Here is a 26,254-nt window from a genome sequence, read left to right on the forward strand (position 1 = left end):
CTACTAAATACTCAGGCCAGGTTTTTGAATCCTCCCATCCTAATCTCCAGAAGCTTCTCCTAGAGTCAGGGGGAGGTAATCAAACTCCCAGAGAAGAGTCCTGAGCAGACTAAACTAAACAATCCTGACTTTTGTTGTTACAGCAGAAGGCCCATACTAAACTTACTGCCTATGTAGGAGGGTGCTACACTAGTAATAAATAGGACAAAAAAACTGAAAAATTGTTGATTTTATATTTAGCAGTTCCATAATAGAGAACAAATGGGGAAAAAAACACTAGGCAGAATGTACTCAAAGTTAGCCTACCATCGCTCCATCTCGTACAATCCTGCTTGGCATGGAGAACCAAATAAACACAGAGTAAAGCATGTACAGTACATAGCTGTGGACACAGCAATATAGCAAAATAGTGCTGCTTCTGTCAACATGTGGGAGATTTCTCCTTGTTCCTGTATATTTTATTAATATCAAACCGAACAGGAGATAAGAAGATATCTCCAAGATGAAGACAAAAAACAGCAATAACAGTTTTAAGCATTTTCATAAATGACTAACCCGTGACCTGGGATTATACCATGGGATCGCACACGTGACATTTAACTCACCAGCTGAAAATGGAATGAAGACTTCTTTCTTCACAAAATTTCCTCTAGCATCCAGAAAATGTTCGGGATGAAACTCCTCTGGTTTTTCAAAGTGGGCCTCATCCAACATTACAGACGTTAGCAATGGAATCACTTGTGTGCCCTCAAAAAGATCAACATTTTATTGACATCACAGTAAAATATGTTTTGAAAAAATTGCAAAATGATTGTGATGATGTGTTTTTTATTGATTGCCTTATTAGTAGGGATAAGCCAAATTAGCAGTTTCAATTCCTATGGAAGTTAGGTGACATGCAAGTATGGAAGGCTAAATTAGGGTATTTTTTGGAGATTTTTGAAGGTGTAGTAAACTTTAAATGAAAACCAAAGAATACTCACTCACATGCAAGGAAAAAAATAAAAAACATGGTTGGATGATGGAAGTCAGCAAAGCTTCATCCCATTCACTAAGTTCTGGGGGAAATTCCCTTGCAAAGTGAACAACCTATTTACCTTTAGTAAATCCAGCCCAATTCGTAACAAACTAAAGTGTCACACCATGACATTAACGTCAAAATAGAAACTGTGCACAAAGCCAATGAGCTTTGGGGGCCAAAGAGCATAGTACAGGCTGAGGGCATTGGAAGCTATTAGATTTCTGAGTTTACCAACTGTTTTGCCTAATAAAACAGTGTTTTTATCTACTACTACTACTACACTCGCTACCATACAAGATAGGCACAAGTGTATAAATGGCAAAACAATTGATTCAATTTATTATAAAGATAGTTCTAACATGCAATGATTAGTTACAGAATCAATAGATAAAGCAAAGAATTAGCATCAATACATCACTGGATATTGTAGCATCACCTGTTGCCTCTACGATTGGGGGACTCCAGCAATCAGCAAGGGGAACACCGGGAAATCGACTCAAGGCACGTCTTGCGTCTTCAGAAAAGTCCATATTTTCCCCAGAGAATCCCCTTTGTTTATACCATAATTCTGTCAAGTCATTCTTGCCATATATGCGTGATAAATATTTGCTGTGTAAGCAGGATGCATGGATATGAGCAGTCCATAGATCCAGCGCATAGACGACTCATGCGTACATGCCCAAGTAACTTGTTTTTAATGACTGTTCATTTAATTCCCACAAGACTGCTCATCTCATTCCCACAAGTCATATCTATGAAAACAACAGGTTCTCAACCTGAAGCGGCCTTGATTCCCATTAAATAATTTGATAACCGCTGGTTCTCACCAACAGCTGGTTCTCACCAACAGCTGGTTCTCACTGTCAGAAAACAACCCTTGTTTACATGGATGTCATCCATTATTTGGTGAAGATTAATTACTTTTAACTATTCACTCTCTCTGATACAGCCATATCACAATCGTATCACACCAACAAGTAATTTTTCTTTTATCAGCAAACAGATATAACAAAACACTTCCAATGGTATATTGACAGTAGCAGATAAAATAAAGAAAATGAGTTGTTTGGGATCATATAAATTTTAATCAGCAGCTTACTAACAGACATATCAGTCTGGATGTCACATCACTTCCTCAAACTCAACCTATCCAAAACCGAGCTCATGATATTTCCTCCCCCACGGTCCTCCTCCCCTGATTTCTTTGTCTACATCAACAGCACAACTATCAACCCGTCCACCCATGCCAAGGTCCTAGGTATAATCCTGGACTCTGAACTATCCTTTCAGCCACACATCCAGTCACTGTCCAAAGCTTGCCGCCACAACCTCCGCAACATCTCCAAGATACGTCCCTTCCTAACCAATGATGCCACAAAGCTTCTTATCCATTCCCTGGCCATCTCTCGTCTCGATTACTGCAACTCCCTTCTCATTGGCTTACCATCATGAACACTACTGCCAGGCTCATCCACCTTGCAAACCGCTCTGTGTCTGATACCCCTCTTTGCCAATCCCTCCATTGGCTGCCACTCAACCAACCAATTAAATTCAAGTTACTAACTATAACGTACAAGCCATCCATAACTTGGCGCCCAGCTACATCACTAATCTGGTCTCAAAATACCGACCAACTCGTTCTCTTCGTTCTTCCCAGGACCTCTTGCTCTCTAGCTCCCTTATAACCTCTTCCCATGCTTGCCTCCAGGACTTCTCCCGAGCTTCTCCCATCCTCTGGAATGCTCTACCCCCATCTGTCCGACTATCTCCTACTTTTTCTACTTTCAGACGATCCCTGAAAACACATCTCTTCAGAGAAACCTATCTGGCATCCACCTAACAACTGTACTTTTATTTTCTCTTCATCAGCCCATCCCCCACAGTTATTATCTCTTGTATCTCTTGACCCTCCCTCTTAGATTGTAAGCTCTAATGAGCAGGGCCCTCTGATTCATACTGTATTAAAGTGTATTGTATTTGTACTGTCTACCCTCAAGTTGTAAAGCGCTGCGTAAACTGTCGGCGCTATATAAATCCTATGTAATAATAATAATAATCAGTTGTAATCACAGTATCATGACTTAGTTACTAGAATTTTTTTCTGGCTTTTGCCTTAATATTGCTGCTTTTATTTCCCATGAAGCTGTGCAGTGGTACTACGGGACGTCAAAAGTTGGGAAAAAGAAGTTTAAAAAAAAGAATTATATCTGAGGACAGAAAACTTGTTTGAATGTGCTACTTGTAAAAATAATGGTAACCAATTAATTTTACTGTGTCAATAATTAAATAACAGAGCACAGTGCTAACTTGCTGCTTACCTTTGGAAGAAAGTACCCTCGGAAGTGGACATCTTGAGTAGTAGCATGTGGGACATTGGTTGGAACGATATTCCCGAATCTTTGAATTTCGTGAATAACAGCATCTGTGTATGGCATGTCCTTACGATGACTTGCCTGAGGCGGAGATGATCCAATCACTTTCTCAATTTCTTTTTGGACTTTCCCTGGTTCCAATACAAAAATTAAAGGTTAAGTCGCAAGTAAAATTTTAATTTCCAATAAATTCTTATTTTAAACCTTACTGATACAGATGTATAATTAAAAAAAATAATTTATACACATTTTTAATTGTTTATATACATTTTTTTATTATAAATATAACAATTTACTACAAGGTTCATCCATTAGGAAAGCCTAGCACTAACCACATGATGGTTGTGTCTAGCAAAATGCAAAGCAACTGCTGGCAAAAAGTGGCACATATAGAAACATGAATTATTCACTTATTTGTTCATTGACTGATTATTACTGAATATATCTTTGATACTTTTCCTGTGAAAAGCTGACTAACCGCATTTTTCCAAAATAATGCATGCTCTAAGTGTCCATTCACACTGGTACGACTTGTCAGGCGACCTGGTCAGCCTGACAAGTCGTGCACCGTCGCTCCCACTGTGTAGTACAGGAACGGTTCTAATAGGAGCGACACAAGTTGCTCCGACTTAGAAAAAGGGTCCTGTACTACTTCGAGGCAACCTGGAGGCGACTTGCATTGACTTCCATTATGGGAAGTCCGTGCAAGTCGCGCCGAAGTCGCGCTGCACGAAACTTCACAGGTCGCCCACTAAGTCGGAGCGACCTAATGTGAACGGGGACTAAATGAGCACTTTCTCAACCTTTTTAACACAGAGGAACTCTTGAAATAACTTTTCAATCTCAAGGAACCCCTACTAGAAATAACTTTCCAGTCTCAAGGAACCCCTACTAGAAATAACTTTCCAGTCTCATGGAACCCCTCCTAAAAATGATTTTATCTACAACTCATGATAAATTAGTGTGAGGGTCTCTGGAAAGAATGCTCCTTACACCTGTGGTCATTGGGAAGACCTACCCCATTACAAACAGCTAAAAAGATCAATGGTGTCAGAGGGAACATTTGTAAAAGACAGAAATTGCTCGTTGCTCAAGCCCCAGCAACCTCTGGAGGAACCCTAGGGTTCCATATATCCCTGGCTGAGATTCCCTGCTCTAATTGTTTTTTCTTCAATCAATTTCTCACTTTCAGAAAGGATATTGTCTGCACTATCTGTCATACAAAAAAGGCTGTTCACTTGAGTGGTTACATATCAATATATGAAACATCATCATAAAACTATGGCTGAGGCATATAAATAATGAATGATAAATAAAAAGAGTTTTCAGATATATACTATACTAACAACACAGCTGTAAGGCATTTCCAATAGACTATACATAAGCAATGTTTCTCTCTTACTTTGGATGTCTGGGTAAGTTATCATCAGCAGAATTCCCCAGCGAAGTGTGGTCGAAGTGGTCTCCATTCCAGCAGAAAAGAGATCGGTTACAAGCATTGTAAGGTTTTCATTGGTAAAAAATAGTTTTTCATTGGGCTTCTCCTGCAAGACAAGGTTTTTTGGAATTGAATGTAACCACGTATTCTTATTAGCCATTGTTCCAAAAATGGGTCTTTTCCACTCCAGACCTTTGGGCCAAACACTACGCAAAGGCCTATTTACTATATATAGCTGAATTACCTACACATTACACATTATAACCTGCCAACGGATTTTTCAACTCTACCTGAGTAGTCTGTGACCTCACTCTTTTCCTATTCAGTTTTTAAAACACATGTAGCACTAGCCCCCCGGGGGCTGCTGATTTTAACTGGTTCTCCCCCAAAAAGTACAGAGGCAACCATCCACTCAAGAAACTCTATTCACTCTGGCTCCAAAAAACAGTCTTGGGGTTGTCTTTTTGCAAAATATTGCTAATAAAACTTGTAGCAGGAGAGAGGTTAGGGGGCATGGGATACTCCAAATTCTCTAGCACATAACAGCTGGAGGACAGTCTTCTCCTTAAGCAACTGTGAATAATGGACAGTATAAGGCCTCACAGCTGGGGACCATGAGGCAAGTCTCTTTGGCATCTGGTTGCCCTGCACCACTGCACAGCTATTGGTACCCGGTATAATCTCAAGAACCCTGCAAAGTACAGGAAGGCACTCTTCTCTAAGATCATAGTCCAGGGCACTGCTTGGGGGGGGGGGGGGTGGTCAGTAACTGAGACCCTATGAGAGGTGACTCAATCCAAGCTGCCTCTGGCACTTACCTGTGTATGCCAAAAAGACACAGTCACCAAGAATCAATTCAGGGTCATTACTCACAAGCCCCCTAAGACAGCTGCCATCTTTCAACTTCCTCCAAGCACATTCTAGTGAGTGAGACAATTCTTCTCTAGACCAGCGTTTCTCAACCAGCGTGCCACAGCACACTGGGGTTTGGCAAAGAGTCCCCAGGGGTCCCGTGGCAAAATGACCAAAAACCTCCCAAACTAAGCAGGTATCCAGTAAAATATTCTTCTTGCCAACAGTGAAGCCTTTTTTCAATTTCAGCAGTGCTGGTCTGCTATCTCAAACATGCATGAAACTGCCACAGTCACTCAGAAAGCAGTGGGGGCTGCCCAACCGCGTCCTGCCAACCGATGACATCAACATCAGTTGCTAAGGACCAGTTGGATGCCCACACAGCTTTCTGGGATGAGCGCTCATGGTTTGTTGGATGGGATACTTACCCTTCTCCTGTGGGTGTAGCTATGGAGGCTAGTGCAGCTGTGTGAGGAGTGAAGAGAAAAGACACCACGAGGAGGCTGCATTTGGAGATACAATATATAAATATACGGTATGTATACTGGGTGGAAAAAATGTGGCTCAGTCGCATTGCTTTACCATCCCCCAACCTCATGAATGAGCTCTTAGGCTAGGTTCACACTACTGTGGCTCTGCGAACCTCGTTCGCTCTGGCACAACAGCTCATTCAATTGAATGGGCTTCTGTGCCTGCGTTTCATGGAGGAAAACAGTTCCTGCACCACTTTTAAACCACAGCGTCCAGGAAATGCTTCTGCACCTTTTCCCAGTGGTTCCCACATCTGCAAATGTACTAAGTTTTTAGATGCATGGGGGTGCCATTAAGAATAAATGGCAGCCCCACGCGTCTGTAAAGAGCAGCACGTTTTAGTTGCAGGTGCGGGAACAGCTGCGATTTCCACACCCGCAAACACCTGCATTCGTTTGAACCTAGCTTTAGACTGGGGTGCCTTGAGACTCAATATGCTTTCAAAGGGGGCCTTGACTGAAAAAAAAATGTTGAGAAACACTGTTCCAGACCATCTTGCAGTCAGTCCAAGATTACTTCAAGGTCCAAGCTCTACCATCGCTGAGACATCACAGAATGGCAACACAGTCCATAGGCCACCCTAAGGGGCAATAGCCCCCTGAGGCTTAAGACACTTCTTCCAGGGCAAAGACATTCTCTACACAGTTTCAGACTATTTATGTGCTTCCCAGTCACCTTCTGGGCACATCTTGCCTGGTATTGACTGGGCTCCGATCAATATTTAGGCTGGTTATTTTAATTCCCCCTCCCTAAACTCTCAAAATGTCTTTTAGAGGAATGGTGAAGCAATAACACCCCCAACCTGTGAAACCCTAAACAGACCAGGCCAAGCAAACTTTTCTCCCTTGATTATAGAAGGAGCCACAACCTGCATTTACCCAACAGCCTACCCAAGGCACTAGACACAGTTTGCTCTATTATCTGCTTCCATTCTCATGATTGAAAAAAATAAAAAAGAAGCACATTGATAAGCCTATGGCTCAGCTGCCCTCAGCTTCCCCTGCGAAACTAGAAAGTGAGGGGAGTGACTCTGGAGCTGGTGGCAAATATATATTTTTCTGAGATATGTATAATTTCTGTAAAAAAGATGGCTGTGGTGTAATGTAGCATAGGTTTTCATTAATTATTTTATTTAAATTGAGTATACAATGATTTAGATTTGGATATTGGTCCTTTGGAGGGTGGAGTGCCTCTTTATGTTGCCATGGAGATTGATACATTTAGATGGCAGAAGGATGTTCATATGATAGAACAGGTCTCCAGTAGTACAGTTCAGTACTGTCTGGCACTCTGCATCAGGTTTATGCAATTATGAGGATTTTTACATGTAATATTCAGCTTCCTATGAGATGCAGACACATTGTTTCTCTTTTAGCTTGAATGTATTAGCTGATGAAATTGCGCCTATGGACGTAACGCGTACGGGGGGGAGGAGCTACATATGACTTCACCCACGGCGGCCATTTTTATGATTTGATTGCTTGAACACAGAAACGCCATTATGCATGCACTTGGTTGAAGTGCCTTACTTGTAAGTTATTGGTAATCCTTTTTAAATAAAAGTGTCTCCTATTCTGCTTTACATACATACGCCCTGTGGAGTGAGCGGTACCTATATCATGATCTGATCGTTAGAGGACTGTACCCCATGGTGTGGGAAAGTCTTTTGTGACCTTTTTTGGTTGAATGACGGTGGGAGAGGCTTGTGTTGTCTGTGGTGGATGGGCTGCACTCCTGTCATGGAGGAGCGGCACCAGGAGTCTGCCCCCCTCAACACAGCACCCGGGGCAGGTGCCTGCTTGGCCCCACCCTTGTACCCGCCCTGGCTGCACTCACCCTTAGCACTGTTATGTCCATCATCAGGCACCTTTCCCCCAATGGCTGAAATCTCCATGTTTTATTGTTTTTATGGACTTTTTATATTGTTGATTTTACTGACTGGCTTTTTTTTTTCCGCTGCACTGATTATATTTTACAAGTATTTAGGGATGGGGGGGAGGAGGTAGAATGGGCAGTGAGGCATTTTGTTTTCACCTTCATGCAGAGAATACATTAAGGTAAAAAAAAAATGTTAAAGTGAATGTAAACCTGATTCATATATTTGTAGTGTTTACCTATCTCTCTCCAAAGCACTAAGGGCCATTTACCACCATAGAAATGCAGTCTGGATGTGTTCCAGATGCTTTTCCGCATGCGTGTTTTTGACACATTTTTTAAGCATTCCAGTGCATTTGTTATGCGTTTTTGATGCAGTCCAGTGCATTCCCCCCCCCTCTTTTTTTCTTGACCCTAAATAAGGCCATGTGTGTTCCAGTGCGTTTTTGTTGCATTTAGGTGCGTTCCGGTGTGCCAATGCATTTTTGATGCATTTTACAGCATTCCAGTAAAGTCCAGTGCAGGAAAAATGCAGAATGTTCTACTTTTTTTTTTTTTTTTTTGGAACTGTAATGGACTGGAACTTCAAGCATTGGTGTGAACTATGCCATTGGAAACCATATAACCTAATTTACATGCGTTTTTGATGCAGAAAAAAAAATGCACTGGACTGAATGTGGTATGAACTGGCCCTGAGTCCCGTGTCTTTCTGCTGCTCCGTTCCTCTGTTATCAGCATGATGACTTCTGATAACCTCTCCGGAGATAAAAACAGCTGAAAATTTGTTTTGGGGAGGAAACTTAGAGACAGATAAGCAGACAGCTTGTCTATCCACAACACATCTCTGCAAGTTTCTTCATTCCCCTGCCTATGTGGAGGGGAAGGGGTGTGTGCCTTTCCTCCAATCAGCTCACACACAGTGTATGCCCAGACTCCCCCTCCCACTGCTGAAACAGGAAGAACATTTCTAACATGATGTGCACTTTCTAAAGAATGTAGAACGCTGAAGACAGCAGATATACATGTGTAGCACCCTCCTAGGTAGGTGCTAGAGAGAGAAAGTATAGCTTTGAATCCTGTCTGCTTACCAGAGGGATTGCAGGTAAATCTATATTGTTCTATTCCTACCAGAGAGCAGGATCTGTTAGTGAGGTCTGCTCATTGTGCTTGGGTGCAACTCAGTCTGTCTGCAGAATGTTTCACACTGGTCCAATAGGGAGACATATTGGACAGTGAGAGGAAACCTGACAAATGAGTGCACAGGTGTTTGATACAGCCCTGGTGATTTGGCAGAGGAAAGTGCCTTGTGCATGCTGGGATACTGTATAAATGCCAGGAGCACATGTGCTCGGGGTCTTTTGTCTGGAGAATGGAGTCCTGGAGGGAGGGAGTGGCTGCCTCCTCCTCTGCAGAGAAGCCATGTATTCTCAGGTGGTCGACCTGAGGGCCTAGAGAGAATTAGAGAGGAACTGAACCAAGAGGTCCTGTGTAGCTGACTGAGAGGGGGACATTGAAGGATCTGATTCTGCAGTATAGTGAGTACAGATCTGTGTCAAGGGTCCTGACCTGAGGGGGGCCACCCCTGAAGTTAGAAGAGTCAGTGGACGAGTGTCAGTAAAGTGAGTGACTAGTGAGTGTCCTGAAGAAAATGTAGGTTCACCAAGTCTATTGCTGGAAAGAAAAGAGCAAGGAGACTTAACCCTTTACATACATGTGGCAGTATGGTTCAAGCAGTGCAGCTGCTTCTACAAGCAACCTGGTGAGGGCAAGTGAGAGTTGTCCTTATCCATTGTGAATAATTACAGTTGGAGTATCCCACTAATCCCTTCTCCCATCCAAATTCCAAAATAAACACTAAAAACCAATATCCCTGGACTGTTTATTGAGTGACGAGCCATTGGGGGTAAGGAGGAATGTGTGAACTGTATCCTAAGTGACTGTGTGCAGGTAATCAGAGGAGGCCCGAGAACTCATCTTACAGCAAGCCCTACGGAGGACAGTGCTACACATGTAAAAAGTATGTATGAAGATTTGTTTCATCTCTGTGTATCATCTGAGGCTGTTCACTACACTGGGCATATGTGAGTGTTTACATCCACTTAAAGAATTTAGTACTACTTTACATTTCTTTTCTTCCAACCTTGCAATGACCTTTTTTAACCTTAAAGGGTAACTCCACTTTTGTGGGGAAAAAAATCAGCAAATAAAGAAAAAACAGTATATCGTATTCAATTTTGACACAAATCATATATTGTATCCTGTTCAATCTGCAGCTGTTGTAATGTTCTGAAAATGCAATGCAATATGGCTACCTGGAGCTGTTATGTACACAGAATGTATACTGACCACACCCCAGAAACATCATTTCCTGCTTGTATGATTGGCTCACTAATTTTCTCAGAAGTTTGCCTAAGATACAAGTCAGATTTCTGGCATCCCCTGCAACAAAAATGTTATTTTTGGTAAGATACTCCCAATAGAAACACGTCTAAAGAGATGCAGGCCCTGCAGCTTTCCTCATGAGTGCTCTGCAGCTGCCACAGCTGATTGATAATTATGAAACCACTCCCATTTGACCCACTCAGCACAGAGGCCCAGAGGAATAAACAATGATTTCTTCAGAATCACAAAAGGTAGGAATCTGCAACAAAGTTTGTTAAAATCCTTGTAATGTCCATAAATCACCCAGAGAGAATGTTTTTTTTTCTCAACAAAAGTGGAGTTATGTTTTAAAGGGATAGTCAAGCAACAAATTGCATGAAAACAGTGTAGCAGACCCCTGGAACCTCCTAGGGCCTAGTGATGACCCTCAGGGGCAGTGAGGGCCTACATACCTCCTGTGGGTGTGGATTGTCAGGCATGGTGGGCAGTGATGCAGGTAAAAGAAACTATGGGTGCCAGTCACTTTTATGCTGAAGTAACAAAATTGTTTATTTCTTCTCAACAGGGCAAGAATAAACTGGGAGAGAGAGAGGGCTCAGGACACCCTTGGAGAACAATCAATTAGGCAGACTCTGATTACAAAAGAAAGTTAGTCAGACAGCGGTACAGGATAACAGACCTTGAGATTCATTCAGTATCCATAAAGCTTCGGACTGATCTGGGAGGCAACTCCTCACCACCAGATTCAATCTCTTTTGTGGTCTGTACTGGCTGGACAGCTGTCTTCCATATGAAACAGGCAGGTACCTCACACAGGTTACTGGATCTCTGTGGATGCTCTTTTCCATGTGGGTCGCTGGCTCTCCTCAGCAGAATCCCAGGCATGTGACTAGGCCCCAGGCTTCAGGCCTAGCCAGCAGCAGCACAACAGCACACACCCTCCCCGAAGGGGGTTCGGGCGGGAAGAGAACGATTAATGGACCTCCCCTCAGTTAAATAGACTCTCCCAGCATGCCGCAGCCACACTATAATTGGCTGAGAGAGTCATGGACATTAACAGTTTGTTTAACCACTTTACAACCGCTCACTGTGCCTCTACTGCGGCACAGTGGCTCGTTATCGTCCAGCGACGTAGTTCTACGTCGCTGGACTCCTTCCCCGTGTAGGGGGCGCGCTCCCACTGTATTCATTCACAGCGGGAGTCGGGCCAGGGGAGGAGCAGCGGCAATCGCTGCTGCTCTTACCCGATCGTCTGGGAATCGAGTTTGGAGATCCGCTCGCTTGTGTAAACAGAGTGGGCGGATCTCCTCAGTGACAAACAGTGACAGATTGAAGGATTCAGCATAGCTGAACCTGCGATCTGTCCCTGTGTCACTCAGTCACCTCCCCCCACACACGTTAGTAAGCACCAGGCATACATTAACCCCTCCCTCTCCAATAAAATTAACCCCTTCCCTGCCAGTGTCATTTTTACAGTAACAGTGCATATTTATAGCACTGATTACTATAGAAATGTCACTGGTACCCCCAAAAGTGTCAAAAATGTCAGTCAAGGGTCCGATCTGTCTGCCGCAATGTCGCAGTCTCGCAAAAAAAAAAAAAAATCGCAGATCGCCGCCATTACTCGTTAAAAAAAAACACCAAAAATGACAGAAATCTTACCCTTAGTTAGTAAACGCAATAACTTTTGCGCAAACCAATCAAAATACACTTATTGGGATTTTTTTTTTTACCAAACATAGGTAGCAGAAAACAAATTGGCCAAAAATTTAAAAAAAAATTAGATTTTTACATTTTGGGGGGGGGGGGGGGGGATTTCATATAAAAAAATGTGAAAAATATTGTTTCAAAATTTACGCTCTTTTTTTGTTTATAGCGCAAAAAGTAAAAATCGCATAGGTAATCAAATATCACCAGAAGAAAGCTCTGTTTGTGGGAAAAAAAGGACATAAATTTTGTTTGGGTACGGCGTCGCACGACCGCGCAATTGTCAGTTAAAGTCGCACAGTGCCGAATCGCAAAAAGTAGCCTGGACGTAAGACAGCAAAATCCTCCGGTGGTAAAGTGGTTAACTGTAATTCTCACTCTAGTGTCTGAGGCAACAGTGCCACCTACTGACGGAAGGGAGAAATGCAGTCAAACCCAGATAAAGAGAGGAAGTTCGATTGACCACAGTATAGCCAAGCTAGTTACTGCCCAGCAAACTAAATTTCAATAGCAACCCTTCATTAAGACAAGGGTGCTACAACAGTTTTACCTGACATTTAAGTAATTGGTTCTCTTTTAAATTATTCAGTTTCCCGAAGTGACAGCTTACCTCTTGCTGTTTCACCAAGAATGCATCAACAAGATTCCTCTGGTCATTGACATCCAGTTCTTTCCTTTGGATGGTAAAGGTGTCCCTAATAAATGCATGCATTTCTAATTGGTTTTTAATGACTTTCCTGTGAGTTCCAGGCAACCAACGTAATATTGATGGAAATGCATTATACAGCTGCCAAAACAAAAAGGAACACAAACATGAAATGTACTCTATGCTAAAATAAAATTAATGAACATATTAATGGACCTAATTTGAGATATACTGTATTACACTCACTGGCCACTTTATTAGGTACACCTGTTCAATTTCTTGGTAACACAAATTGCTAATCAGCCAATGACATGGCAACAACTCAATGTATTTAGGCATCTAGATTTGCTGAAGTTCAAACCAAGCATCAGGATGGGGAAGAAAGGGAATTTAGGTGACTTTGAACGTGGCATGGTTGTTGGTGGCAGGCAGGCTGGTCTGAGAATTTCAAAACAAATTCTAATCTACTGGGATTTTCACACACAAACATCTCTAGGGTTTACAGAAAATGGTCTGAAAAAGAGAAAATATCCAGTGAATGGCAGTTGTGTGGAGGAAAATGCCTTGTTGATGTCAGAGGTCAGAGGAGAATGGGCAGACTGGTTCAGGGTGATAGAAAGACAACAGCAACTCACATAACCACTCGTTACAACCAAGGTATGCAGAAAACCATCTCTGAATACGCAACACATCGAACCTTGAAGCAGCAGAAGACCATACCGGGTCTACCCCTGTCAGCTATGAACAGGAAACTGAGGATACAAGTCACACTGGTTTACCAAAATTGGACAATAGATTAGAAAAACGTTGCCTGGTCTCATGAGTCTCGATTACAGCTGTGACATTTAGATGGTAAGATAAATGGACAAGGACAACTGCACTAATCCAACCAAATTATCTGAAGCAGCGACTTCAAGTGTGACTAACACCCCAAAAAACAATAATAAATAAAAGTCGCACTAAAAAAATATCAAACATTTAAGTGAAAAAATGTATCAAAAATATATAAATAGTCCATAAAGTCCGTGAAGAACCAAATACAATAGATGTGACTGGGGATGTCCTTGTAGATGAAAGGCTTACCAGATATCAGTAAAAGACGTGCCAATGATAACATTGATTCCAGAAGTTCGGCAGCAACTGTACACCTTAGATCTCACAATCTCTAACGATCCCCTCTGTGACGATATTGTATGTGGAAAAAAATTATAACGCCATAGCGTAAAACCAAAATAACAGATGGGAAGAAATACTCTATATGAGTGTAGCACCAAAACTACTGTGATAATAAAGAGCTCAAAAAATATAAGTGATAAGCATGAAATCCGAGTGTTAAGGCAAAGGGTAAGTGAAACGTCCAACACCAAAACAATCCAATAGGGTACTCCTTACCAAGTGGAAAAAATGACAAACTGAAGGATAGATCCAGACACCTCCACCGATAGGAATGCAGCTTATGCAACTCAGTGTTCTGGTGGCAGGATAGGCTTCAGATTGGGGGACTGAAGACTCTGTCCACGATCTGCAGTGGCCAAATATGAGGAAAAGATACACATCAGGTTCCAAGCTTAGGCTACATTTAGAAAAATGAATACCAATGCAGGAGGCAGCAATTCCATACCAGTAGCTCAGTTGTTTAACTAGCCAGGGAGTCTGTTATTCATTGACAATAGTAGGAAAGACACTAGTTGAGATATTTAAATGCACTGGCTACTTGACTAAGCCACCTGCAGAGCTTGGACTATGCATGGAACCAATTTCATGCATATCACTTATATTTTTTGAGCTCTTTATTATCACAGTAGTTTTGGTGCTACACTCATATAGAGTATTTCTTCCCATCTGTTATTTTGGTTTTACGCTATGGCGTTATAATTTTTTTTCACATACAATATCGTCGCCGAGGGGATCGTTAGAGATTGTGAGATCTAAGGTGTACAGTTGCTGCCAAACTTCTGGAATCAACGTTATCATTGGCACGTCTTTTACAGATAAGCCTTTCATCTACACGGACATCCCCAGTCACATCTATTGTATTTGGTTCTTCACGGACTTTATGGATTATTTATATATTTTTGATACATTTTTTCACTTAAATGTTTGATCATTTTTTCAGAGCGACTTTTATTTATTATTTAGATGGTAGGGACAGAATTTGGCATAAACAACATGAAAGCATGGATCCATCCTGCCTTGTTTCAACGGTTCAGGCTTGTGGTGGTGTAATGGGTGTGGGATATTTTCCTCGCACACTTTGGGCCCCCTAGTACCAACTGAGCATTGTTTAAATGCCACGGCCTACCTGAGTATTGTTGCTGACCATGTCCATCCCTTTATGACTACAGTGTACCCATCTTCTGATGGCTCCTTCCAGCAGGATAATGCACCATGTCACAAAGCTCAAATCATCTCACCAGTAGTTTCTTGATCATGGCAATGGGGTCACTGTACTCCAATGACCTCCACAGTCACCAGATCTCAATCCAATAGAACACCTTTGTGGTGGAACAGGAGAATTATATCATGGGTGTGCAACCGACAAATCTGCAGCAACTGCGTGATACTATGATGTCAATATGGACCAAAAATCTCTGAGGAATGTTCCCAACACCTTGTTGAATCTATGCCATGAAGAATTCAGGCAGTTCTGAAGGCAAAAGGGGGTCCAACCCGGTACTAGCAAGGTGTACCTATTAAAGTGGCCAATGAGTGTATATCTGCCAGTAAAGCTAAATAAAATTATTTTGAAATACGAACAGTGTGTGAGTATCTGAATTTGACTTTGCATCAGCAAGCATCTTGCAGTACCAGCACGGCAGAGTTTACAGGGAGGAAGAAGCAGCACAAGGAGCCAATCAGTTACCGCTGTAGTGCTCATGTGCTGACAATAAGCCTGTTGATAGGATGAGAAATTAGAGTGACAGAGAAAGAGCTCATCGGTCTGCTGCTTCTGCTTTTACTGTACAGTCATAGGGTGGGCTAGTAGGATAGTTTTTTACCCCAATCAGGGAATGCATTAAGCCAAAAAATGTCTTGCCTTTAGAGCCACTTTAAGTGCAACAGAAAAAATGGCTGTGACAGTGAGATGAACTCATTAATGTGGTCCCTGTCCTTTCACTGTCCACAGAGTGGGAGTAGGAAGGAAATGTAGGTGAAAGGGAAACCAGGCAGGGTTGTGCTGTGTGGAAGAGCTGTGTACACAGGGCTTGGGCAAGGATTTTTTACACCCTAGGCGAAACTACATTTTGCCGTCATCTTGGCTCCTCCCTGACTCCACCCCCTGTGCCCTACCCATGTGTACGGTGGCGGAAGTTGACATTTTTTGCAGTGCCTCTCCACCTATTTCTTCAGCCATGGTCCACAGACCCACACCTGGCCTGAAGATAAATAGAGGCGGTACCACCTTGCTTCCTCATGCCAGCCGTGGTCCGAAGGCTCTGTCCCCGCACCTGATCCTCTGGACCCGGCTGAAAGACCCAGAAGACAAACAGCACCGGCGTGCTTGCTTAAAATGCCAGAAGCACACCGGCGTGGCACCCCCAACTGATGTGTGCTTTAAGCCGAAGCCTACCTTTCCTATAGGTAGCGCCGGCCATGTATGTACATTTCAGAACTGGATGGACATAAATGTAATTCCTTTGATAAGTAAAACAGCTCACTTTTATGTATTTCGTCTGTGTATGTAGCTACTTGTCCAAGGTTCAACTATAGAAAACCGAAGAAACATCAAACTGTATTCTAAAACTACAATTGCATTCTGGATTTAGTAGGAGAAAGTGTAGACCTGATTGGTTGCTTCTGCAAATTCTAGAATGGCCTATATCAAGGGTTAAATGTAGTTGCTTACCATAGCTGCTGGACTGCCAAGGATTTTAATATTTTCCACATATATATTTAAAAGCCTCAGATATGTTGAATCTTCATAATCAAATTGATGGCTCAGCAATATGGAAACAATTATGTTGGCCACCGCAGCGTTCATAATCATAGTGTGATCAAATGGTTCTCCTACAATTAGGACACAAAGAAAATGGATGTTACTGGAAAAAAACTCCATAGTGTATATGGGGTTTAGCTTTCCATAAATCATAGCTCTTGTAGAAGTGTTCAGCTTTCAGGCAAACGTTTGTGCAGGCACCCCCTTTACATCTACTACCAATGAATTTATCAACCCACTCAGAAATCCAAGTGGCAACTGCCAAGCTACTATCTTCGGTAAAACCAATCTTCTTTCTTTGGCATGATGCAATCCTCCTTTAACCACTTAAGCCCCGGAAGATTTTACCGCCTTCCTGACCAGGGGGTATTTTGCGATTCGGCACTGCGTGACTTTAACGGACAATTGCGCGGTCGTGCGATGCTGTACCTAAACGAATTTGACATCCTTTTTTTCCCACAAACAGAGCTTTCTTTTGGTGGTATTTGATCACCTGTGCGATTTTTTGATCATGCGCTATAAACAAAAAAACAGCGACAGTTTTGCAAAAATAACAATATTTTCACATTTTTTTTATATGAAATTCCCCAAAAAAATGTAAAAATCTAAATTTTTTAACATTTTTGGCCAATTTGTTTTATGCTAGATATGTTTGGTAAAAAAAAATCACAATAAGCGTATTTTGATTGGTTTGCTCAAAAGTTATTGCGTTTACTAACTAAGGGAAAGATTTTTGTCATTTTTGTTGTTTTTTTTTAACGAATAATGGAGGCGATCTGCGATTTTTTTGCGGGACTGCAACTTTGCGGCGGACAGATTGGACCCTTGACTGACATTTTTGACACTTTTGAGGGTACCAGTGACATTACTACAGTAATCAGTGCTATACATATGCACTGTTACTGTAAAAATGACACTGGCAGGGAAGGGGTTAACTTTATTGGAGAGGGAGGGGTTAAGTGTTTCCCTAGGGGCGTGCTTCTAACTGTGCAGGGATGTGGCTGTGTGTGTAACAGCACAGATCAACGGTCCTACATAGCAGGACCATTAGATCAGTGCTTTTACACAGGGAGGAATGACAGGCAGCTTTGTTTACATTAGCCTTCTGCCTTTCTCCCTTCACAGCGGACGATCGCGAGTGATCGGCAGACATCGGGTCTGCCGGTCACACGCACGGAGGTGTCCGTGAACGAGCCGGGGCGGGAGCGCGCCTCCGGCGGCGCGCGCTCGCCCCCCATTGGCTCAAAGGCTAGTGATGTACCGGTACGTCACTTTGCCTGGTCGAGGCTGACCGCCGCAGTATATGTATTTGCGGCGGTTGGCAAGCGGTTAAAACACAATGATTTCTGATGCAGGCTGTGAATCCTAGGTTTAGATTAACCTGGAAAATCCACAAAATGTCTTTACAAGGTTCTGTTGATAGAAGCAGCTCTAAGTGTAAGTTGCTACTGGGCGCTATTAGAACCCTTGGGCAGATTAATATTATTATTTTTTTTTTTCAATGGTTTTTCTTATCACGAAAACAAAGACATGAAGACAGATATACAATAGTAGGAAAAGTTGAGGTGGGTCCACGTGAAGTCCATTTGCAAAGCGTAAAATTATACAGTACTTTGTATAGTTCTCTGAAACAACCCATTCCATTAGAGCAGGGGTGGGGAACCTACGTCCCGGGGGCCGTATGTGGCCCTCGAAGTAATTTTGTCCGGCCCCCCATGGAGCTGAGTCTGTGTCTCTAAGCTGATCTGTCAGAACGGAGCCAATACTTCCTGTATACAGTAGTTCCGGCTCCGTTGTAACAGTCTTAGTGAGTCACAGGTGGAGTGATATCAAATGCACTCCGCCTGTTACGAATACAGGTAACATCGCCTCTTCCTCCAGCGTGGCGCTGCTGCTAGCCAGCATTTCACGCCAGCAGCACACACAGCAGTACCAGCCAGAGCCATCAGTACCAGCCAGAACCAGCAGTACCCACAGCAGTACCAGCCAGCTGTACCCACCAGCAGTACCAGCCAGCTATGCCCACCAGCATTACCTGCCAGCAGTTCTTTTCAAAACTTACCACCACAAAGTCGACTGTGCTCCAGTCCAGACTGACCGACGCAAACCTGGAAAACCAGTTGCGAGTAGCAACATCATCAATACCAGCTAACATCACACACCTCACCAAAGAGAAGCAGTTGCAGCCATCACATTAGGGGTGAGCTAATTAAATGTTTGACCAAATATAACAGACACATTTTTAAGTTGATAATTTTGTACGGCCCCCGAATGATTTTATAAATACCCAAATGGCCCTTGGCAGAAAAAAGGTTCCCCACCCCTGCATTAGAGGTACCACACATCTTGTACGCTGTGCAGAAACTCCTTATAATGTATAAACTCTTTTTCAGGCAAGGGAAAGCCATCCCAGGTCTAAGCATGGTAAACAGCAGTACCACTCACCTAATAGAGGTAAGGATGATGGAGATCCCCCTAGTGACTAACCCCACTTACCAGCATCCAAAATACCTGAAACCAAGGTTAAGAAAATGATAGAAAGAAGAAAGAGGGGAAGATGGTTTAAAGGGTAAATTGAAGAATTTGAAACTGTGACTTGCCCACATCAAACCAAGCCCTTTTGTATGCAGGTCCTAAACCTATGGCTCGGGGTAAGGGGGCTCACCGCAGGCATAAAAGATTATGGTATTCCACAGAACAAGTAAAATCTAACCAGTAGAACCACAGTTAACGGAATTGGTCCTCTTTGTGATTAGAGATTGCGATAATGTCCTTCATGGTTCAAATATCACTAATTTTTTCAACCATAAACCTAATGGAGGTGGAAAAAATGTGTTTCTGGTAAAGTGGGATACAGGCTTTAGCTGCATTTAGTAAATTACTCACGAGCGATCTTTGTATCAAAGTATAATCAAGGGGGTAAAGATTATTATTTGAACACACCAATCCCTCCTCTATACATTAATATTATTTTCAAGAATCATGAAATAAATGAAATACTAATAGCCAGAAAAAAATAAGAAAATAGTCTCCTCTGAATGTTGTATATCATTTACACTATTTGTCAAAAGTATTGGGACACCCACATGAACTTTATTGGCATCCCAGTCTTAGGTCGTAGGGTTCAATATTGAGTTGGCCCACCCTTTGCAGCTATAACAGCTTCAACTCTTCTGGGAAGGCTGTCCACAAGGTTTAGGAGAATCTCTATGGGAATGTTTGACCATTCTTCCATAAGTGCATTTGTGAGGTCAGGCTGATGTTGGACAAGAAGGCCTGGCTCACAGTCTCCGCTCTAATTCATCCAAAAGGCATTCTTTGTGCACTTATCCAAATCATTTGGTGGAGGGGGGATTATGGTGTTGGGATGTTATTCAGGGGTTGGGCTTGGCCCCTTAGTTGCAGTGAAGGAAATTCTTAAGGCGTCAGCATACCAAGACTCCCAACTTTGTGGGATCAGTTTGGGGATGGCCCCTTCCTGTTCCTACATGACTGCGCACCAGTGCACAAAGCAAGGTCCATAAAGACATGGATGAGTGAGTTTGGGGTGGAGGAACTTGACTGGCCTGCCCAAAGTCCTGACCTCAACCCGATAAAACAATTTTACTATGAAAGTTGACCTAAGTTATTGAGATTACTAGCTTACAGGTTAATAACATTTAAGAAGAAAGACCTTTGAAGGATTTGATCTCTTTCACCAAACAATCACATTCTTCCAGTATCCTATCTTCAATTGTCTTCCTTCCCATTCCGAAATCTTTTAGGGATGAAATGGTGAATCTTCTCATCACTTTCCAGTTTTCCCCACTGGAAAAAGTCATACCTGGGCAGGAAAAAGATGAAATTGTGTTAAGTCCACCCACAACTAATAAACGTTACTATACATTCTAAGTGAACCCAGGTAATATTCTCCAATAACAACTTGCCTCCTATAAAGTAATAAACTCTAATTAAGGGTTTTTCAACTAGGGTTCCACCAGAGGCTGCAAGAGGTTCCTTGAGCAATTAGCAATTTCTTCCTCTCAGATAAGTTTCCTTTGACACCATTGATCTTTTTAGCTATCTGTAAGGGGATCATTCTTCAACTCGGACACTCAGGAGGAGGGGCCAGGAGTGCCGGCGAGGGACCACAGAAAAGGAGGATCTGGGCTGCTCTGTGCAAAACCACTTCACAGAGCAGGTAAGTATAACATGGTTGTTATTTTTAAACAAAAAAAAAACAAGACTTTAATATCACTTTAATGCTGGGCTGCATGAACGCCATGAACTCCATGAACGCATGGATTTGCGCTGGAAGCATGCTCACCCAGCACTCCCAGCACAATGACCGAGGTATCACTGTGCTTGATTGGCCAGCAAACTCGCCTGACCTAAACCCCATAGAGAATCTGTGTGGTATTGTCAAGAGGAAGATGAGAGACACCAGACCCAACAATGCAGATGTGCTGAAGGCCGCTATCAAAGCAACCTGGGCTTCCATAACACCTCAGCAGTGCCACAGGCTGATCACCTCCATGCCACGCCGCATTAATGCAATAATTCATGCAAAAGGAGCCCCGACCAAGTATTGAGTGCATACTATACTGTACATGGATACACTTTTCAGTAAGCTAACATTTCTGTATTAAAAATCCTTTTTTTATTGGTCTAATGTAATATTCAAATTTTTTGAGATACTGAATTTTGGGTATTCACTAGCTGTAAGTCATAATCATCAAAATAAAATAAAGAAATGCCTAAAATATATCACTCAGTGTGTAACACATCTATATAAATTATGAGTTTCACTTTTTGAATTTAATTACTGAAATAAATTAACTTTTTGATGATATTCTAATTTATGAGATGCACCTGTATATGTCAGTTCTTCAGACAGATCTGATTGGACCCTGCCGTCTCCTCTATGGAGCAGCAGATGTCAGCGGACACATGTTTGCTGACACCCGCCACTTTCCAATCCTGCCTGCAAAAAAAACAGACAGATGGTGGTCTTATTTTCCATCCGTCTGGCGGATCTGATCACATCTGATGGAAACAGACCGGCAGTCCATTTCCATCCGATTTCCCAATAGAGGAAAGCAGGACTGTGTCCATGTCTGCTAAGCACAGTGAGCGAACACTGACCTGTCATCTGCCTGCTCAGCATGGATCAGCGGAGTGATCCCCCGCTGAGCAAGCGGAATCTGTACCAAGGAGTTGCCCGTGTTAAAGAACCTTAGACTAAAAAAGGCTAAAATAAATGTAGAAAACTGGTTACTTGTGAACATATTTCATAAATAAACTTTATGAACACATACCCATATCTATACATTCCATATAAACAGGTACATAAAACTAAGAGGTTTTCATATTACCGTGTCCTTTAGTGATTTCTTGGAAGAGTGGTATTATTGGCCTTCCGGAAAACTCATCAGCGTTATTTACCAACGCATCTTTTATAGTCTCATATCCACAAAGGATCACCATTGTTTCCTCTCCTATCTTGATACTGTATACTGGACCATACTTCTTAGAGAGCTGCAATTGGACCAAAAGTATTATTAATTTAGAGCTTTTTATTCACTTAGTAGGGTCATTAAATATGCATTAGGTAATGTATATGTCAAGCCAAATTTCTTTTTTAGTTTTGAAAAAGCGGAAAAGGGTTAGAACCTCTATTGGGATTCATTCTATCTATCTATCCATCTATCCGTCTATCCCATATCTATCCATCTATCCCATATCTATTCGTCTGTCCCATATCTATCCGTCTGTCCCATATCTGTCCGTCCCTCCCATGTCTGTCTGTCTGCCCCATATCTGTCTGTCTGTCCCTCCCATGTTTGTCTGTCCCATGTCTGTCTGTCCCATGTCTGTCTGTCTGTCCCTCCCATGTCTGTCTGTCCCTCCCATGTCTGTCTGTCCCTCCCATGTCTGTCTGTCTGTCCCTCCCTTGTCTGTCTGTCCCATGTCTGTCTGTCTGTCCGTCCCATGTCTGTCTGTCTGTCCATCCCATGTCCGCCCCATGTCCGCCCCATGTCCGCCCCCATGTCCGCCCCATGTCTGTCTGTCTATCTATCTTAGGTTTCAAGTTACTTCCTGTGTTGCTGAAGATGATTTAGCAGACAGGAAGTAAAAGGAAACTCCGCAATAGCAACATATACAGAAATAAAAATCCTTATGTTGCAGATTTTCCTTCTCTTCCTCTCTGGTACAATCACTGTCACATAGGGACAGAAAATAAAGGGTAGAGATGCACATGATGGAAAAAAATGTTTCTTTTCGGTTTCATTTGTTAAAGTGATTGTAAACCCACTTTATTGACATTTACCTATAGATAAGCCTATATTAAGGCTTACTGTACCTATAGGTGCTATATATATCTCCTAAACATGCACAGTTTAGGAGATATTTACAGTGCATGCAGCCGATGATGTCATCGGCGTATGCGCTCTGAAGGAACGGCCACCTGTGCCATTCCTTCAGAGCCCAGTGCCGTGAATGGCGGGAGTGATGTAATCGCGCCTCCGGCCAATCAAACATGTCGGCCATCCTGTCGGCACTTTGAGGGCTTCGTTTTTAGGTAAGTACTTCATAATGAGCTAGTATGCAATGCATACTGATGGATTTACCTCCATCCAACCCAAACGCAGTAGGAATCATCTTATTTCACTTTTATAACTTACTTTATTTATTGCAATATGTTTCCATTTCAAATGTAGTGCATTTTTTTATAATAATTAAAAATGGTAAGGTAGAACTATAGACAAAACAGTTTTTTTTTTCATTTTGGATAGAGTAGGGGAGGGTTACAACCCCTGTAAAGTTTATTTTTATGCCATCTGTGTCCCATTGGGGAGATTTACCTTCACTTCCCGTCCTATAGCCAAACAGGAAGTGAGAGGAAATCCCTGCAAATAAGGGAATTTCTTGGGGACCCCCAGGTCACCAGAACTAGTGTCCCCATTGGAAGATTTCTCCTCTATTACTTTTCTGGGGACAACCCAAAATTTAGGATTTCCTTTTACTTTCACTTTTCATGATAATGGTAAACAAGACACATAGAGAGGGTTCCCAACGGAGACAGAGACAGCAATAAAAACTGACACAGGTTCAAATTCATCTCCCCTCCATCCAAAACTAAAAAAAAAAAAAACAGTTTTGTCTTTAGTTTTAATTTAATGCAAAAAGAAACAGCTGATTTTCTAAAAGTCAAAGACTACTGTGCCGCTCTCATCCAAATAAAATGAATGAATCTGAATTATTACGTATTTATTCTTTATGTTTTTAAGTTGGATTTATTTCCCCATTCCCAACTGACTTTGTTTGTTGGGCAGCACACATGCAAATTAAAGAAATGGTCTCAACCCCAATACAAATAAAAATCTTTTTAGAATATTCACGCTGTACTCAGTAGAATGAAAAACAAATGGATTCAAATCAATTCAGATCATTGGTTATTTTGATGCTTCAAATAATAACAAAGAGCCCAAACTATCACATCAAGTCATCCAAATAAAATTAATGAATATAAATTAATTTAGTTGTTTTGATAAAATGTATTTCAGATTAGTTGTAATTGGTTACTGTTGTGATTCAGAGATTCGGATACATCTGAATCTCTGAATCACGCAAATTTTGAGTTATATTAAAGCTAATGACACATGTCTAATAGATGCCATCAGCTGTCAAGTAGAGCTTAGAAAAAAAGATTATCTCAAAGCTGCATGAGTTTCAAATTAAGTTTAAAAAAATAAATACAATAAAAATAAATCTGTTTCTCTTGAATCTCCATCCTATCTTTACCCACAATGGCCACATATAAGATGTTCTCGCCCAAGGCATGTTAACTTACAGTCAGCAGTGCAGTGCCATTCTTATTTACCACCTCAATACCGGGCACTTTCAGCCCCTTCCTGCCCAGGCCAATTTTCAGCCTTCAACGCTGTCACACTTTGAATGAAAATTGCGCGGTCATGCAATGTTGTACCAAAATTATGTTTTATGATTTTCTCCCCACAACTTTCTTTTGGTGGTATTTAATCACCGCTGGATTTTTTTATTTTTTTGCTAAAAAAAACAAAAACAAAAAAACCTGAAAATTTTAAAGAAAAAAATACACTTTTCTTAGTTTCTGTCAGAAAATGTTGTAAATAAGTGATTTTTCTCCTTCACTGATGTGTGCTGATGAGGCTGCACTGAAGGGAATTGATGAAGCAGCACTGACGGGCACTGATGGGGTGGCACTAATATGCAGCACTGATGGGGTGGCACTGATATGCAGCACTGATATGCAGCACTGATGGGCACTGATATGCAGCACTGATGCGCACTAATAGGCGGCACTTAGACAATGATAGGTGGTACGGATTGGCAGCACTGATTGGCATCACTGATGAGCACAGTTTGGCCTTACTGGTGGGAACAAATTGGCATCACTGAGGAGCACTGACTAAGTTCACTGATGGGTACAGGTTGGCATCACAGAGTGGCATCACTAAGGGGCATTGTTGGGGTTGCACTGTAATCAGGGCACTAATAATCAGTGCCCTGATTACCTATACATGTCTCCGCTGTGAGGAGATGTCACTGATCGGCTCTCCTCTCCTTACACTCTGTCAGGTTGAGGCGAGGAGAGCCGATAAATGGCACCTCCTTGTTTACATGTGATCCACTGTTATTGGACACAGCTGATCAGATGGGTAAAGAGCCACGTCCGCAGCTCTTTACCGAGATCAGGATTGTGCCACTTCCCAAGGACACAGTGAGCCCGTGATCGCCACGCTGCGCATTCCCACAGGCGCACAATTGCAGTGAGACTGGGTGACTTCATATGACGTCGACCCAGAATGAGAGCTGCCCTGCTCCGCTGTCATTTTACTATACGGTGGAGCGGGAGGCGGTAAAAGAGTAACTTCACTTTAGTTGAGAAAAAACATTCCCCGCTGGGTGATCTCTGTAAATTGCAGGGATTTTAACAAACTTTGTTGCAGATTCCCACCTTTTGTTATTCTGTAGGAATAGCTGTTTGTTTGTCTGTGTCCATGTGCCGAATGAATCTGTATGGGAATGGTTTTATAATTATCAATCAGCTGCTGCACCTCCTGAGTTCTAATAAGGAAAATTGCAGGGTCTGCATCCCTTTAGACATGATTTCCCTTTGAGAGTATCTCACCAAAAATGACATTTTTGTTGCAGGGGATGCCCAAAATCTGACATGTATCTTAGTGTAGACTTCTGGAAAAATCAGTGAGCAAATCACACAAGCAGGAAACAACATTTCTGGGGAGCGTTCTGTACACCATCTGTGTACAGAACTACTCCAGGTAGCCATATTGCATTGAATTTTACAGAAAATTACAGAGCTGCAGATTGAAAAGGAAAGGTCATTTTTAATAACATTCAATTGCAATATGAATTGTGTTGCAATTATATACATTTTATATTTTTTTTATTTAAATTTTTTTCCCACAAAAGTGGAGTTACCCTTTAAATTGCACCCCAGCATACCTTT

The 26,254-nt window shown here is 42.1% G+C and overlaps 2 protein-coding genes across 3 annotated transcripts in view; both read right to left on the reverse strand.

The window, feature by feature from the left end:
* LOC309551312 (cytochrome P450 2K4-like) overlaps positions 1–26,254 on the reverse strand; it is a 637,235-nt gene that overhangs the window by 191,449 nt on the left and 419,532 nt on the right. The window lies entirely within an intron of this gene.
* LOC309550372 (cytochrome P450 2C5-like) overlaps positions 1–26,254 on the reverse strand; it is a gene marked incomplete at both ends in the record, with an annotated part of 33,750 nt that overhangs the window by 1,113 nt on the left and 6,383 nt on the right. The window contains 7 exons of the mRNA XM_082250767.1: positions 602–747; positions 3,340–3,524; positions 4,796–4,937; positions 12,789–12,965; positions 16,672–16,832; positions 20,435–20,584; positions 22,116–22,278. Of these exons, the coding sequence (XP_082106893.1) occupies positions 602–747; positions 3,340–3,524; positions 4,796–4,937; positions 12,789–12,965; positions 16,672–16,832; positions 20,435–20,584; positions 22,116–22,278 (1,124 nt within the window). The remainder of the gene's footprint in view (positions 1–601; positions 748–3,339; positions 3,525–4,795; positions 4,938–12,788; positions 12,966–16,671; positions 16,833–20,434; positions 20,585–22,115; positions 22,279–26,254) is intronic.

This window comes from Pelophylax lessonae, assembly GCF_965119305.1.
Source record: "Pelophylax lessonae genome assembly, chromosome: 3".
NCBI lineage: Eukaryota > Metazoa > Chordata > Amphibia > Anura > Ranidae > Pelophylax > Pelophylax lessonae.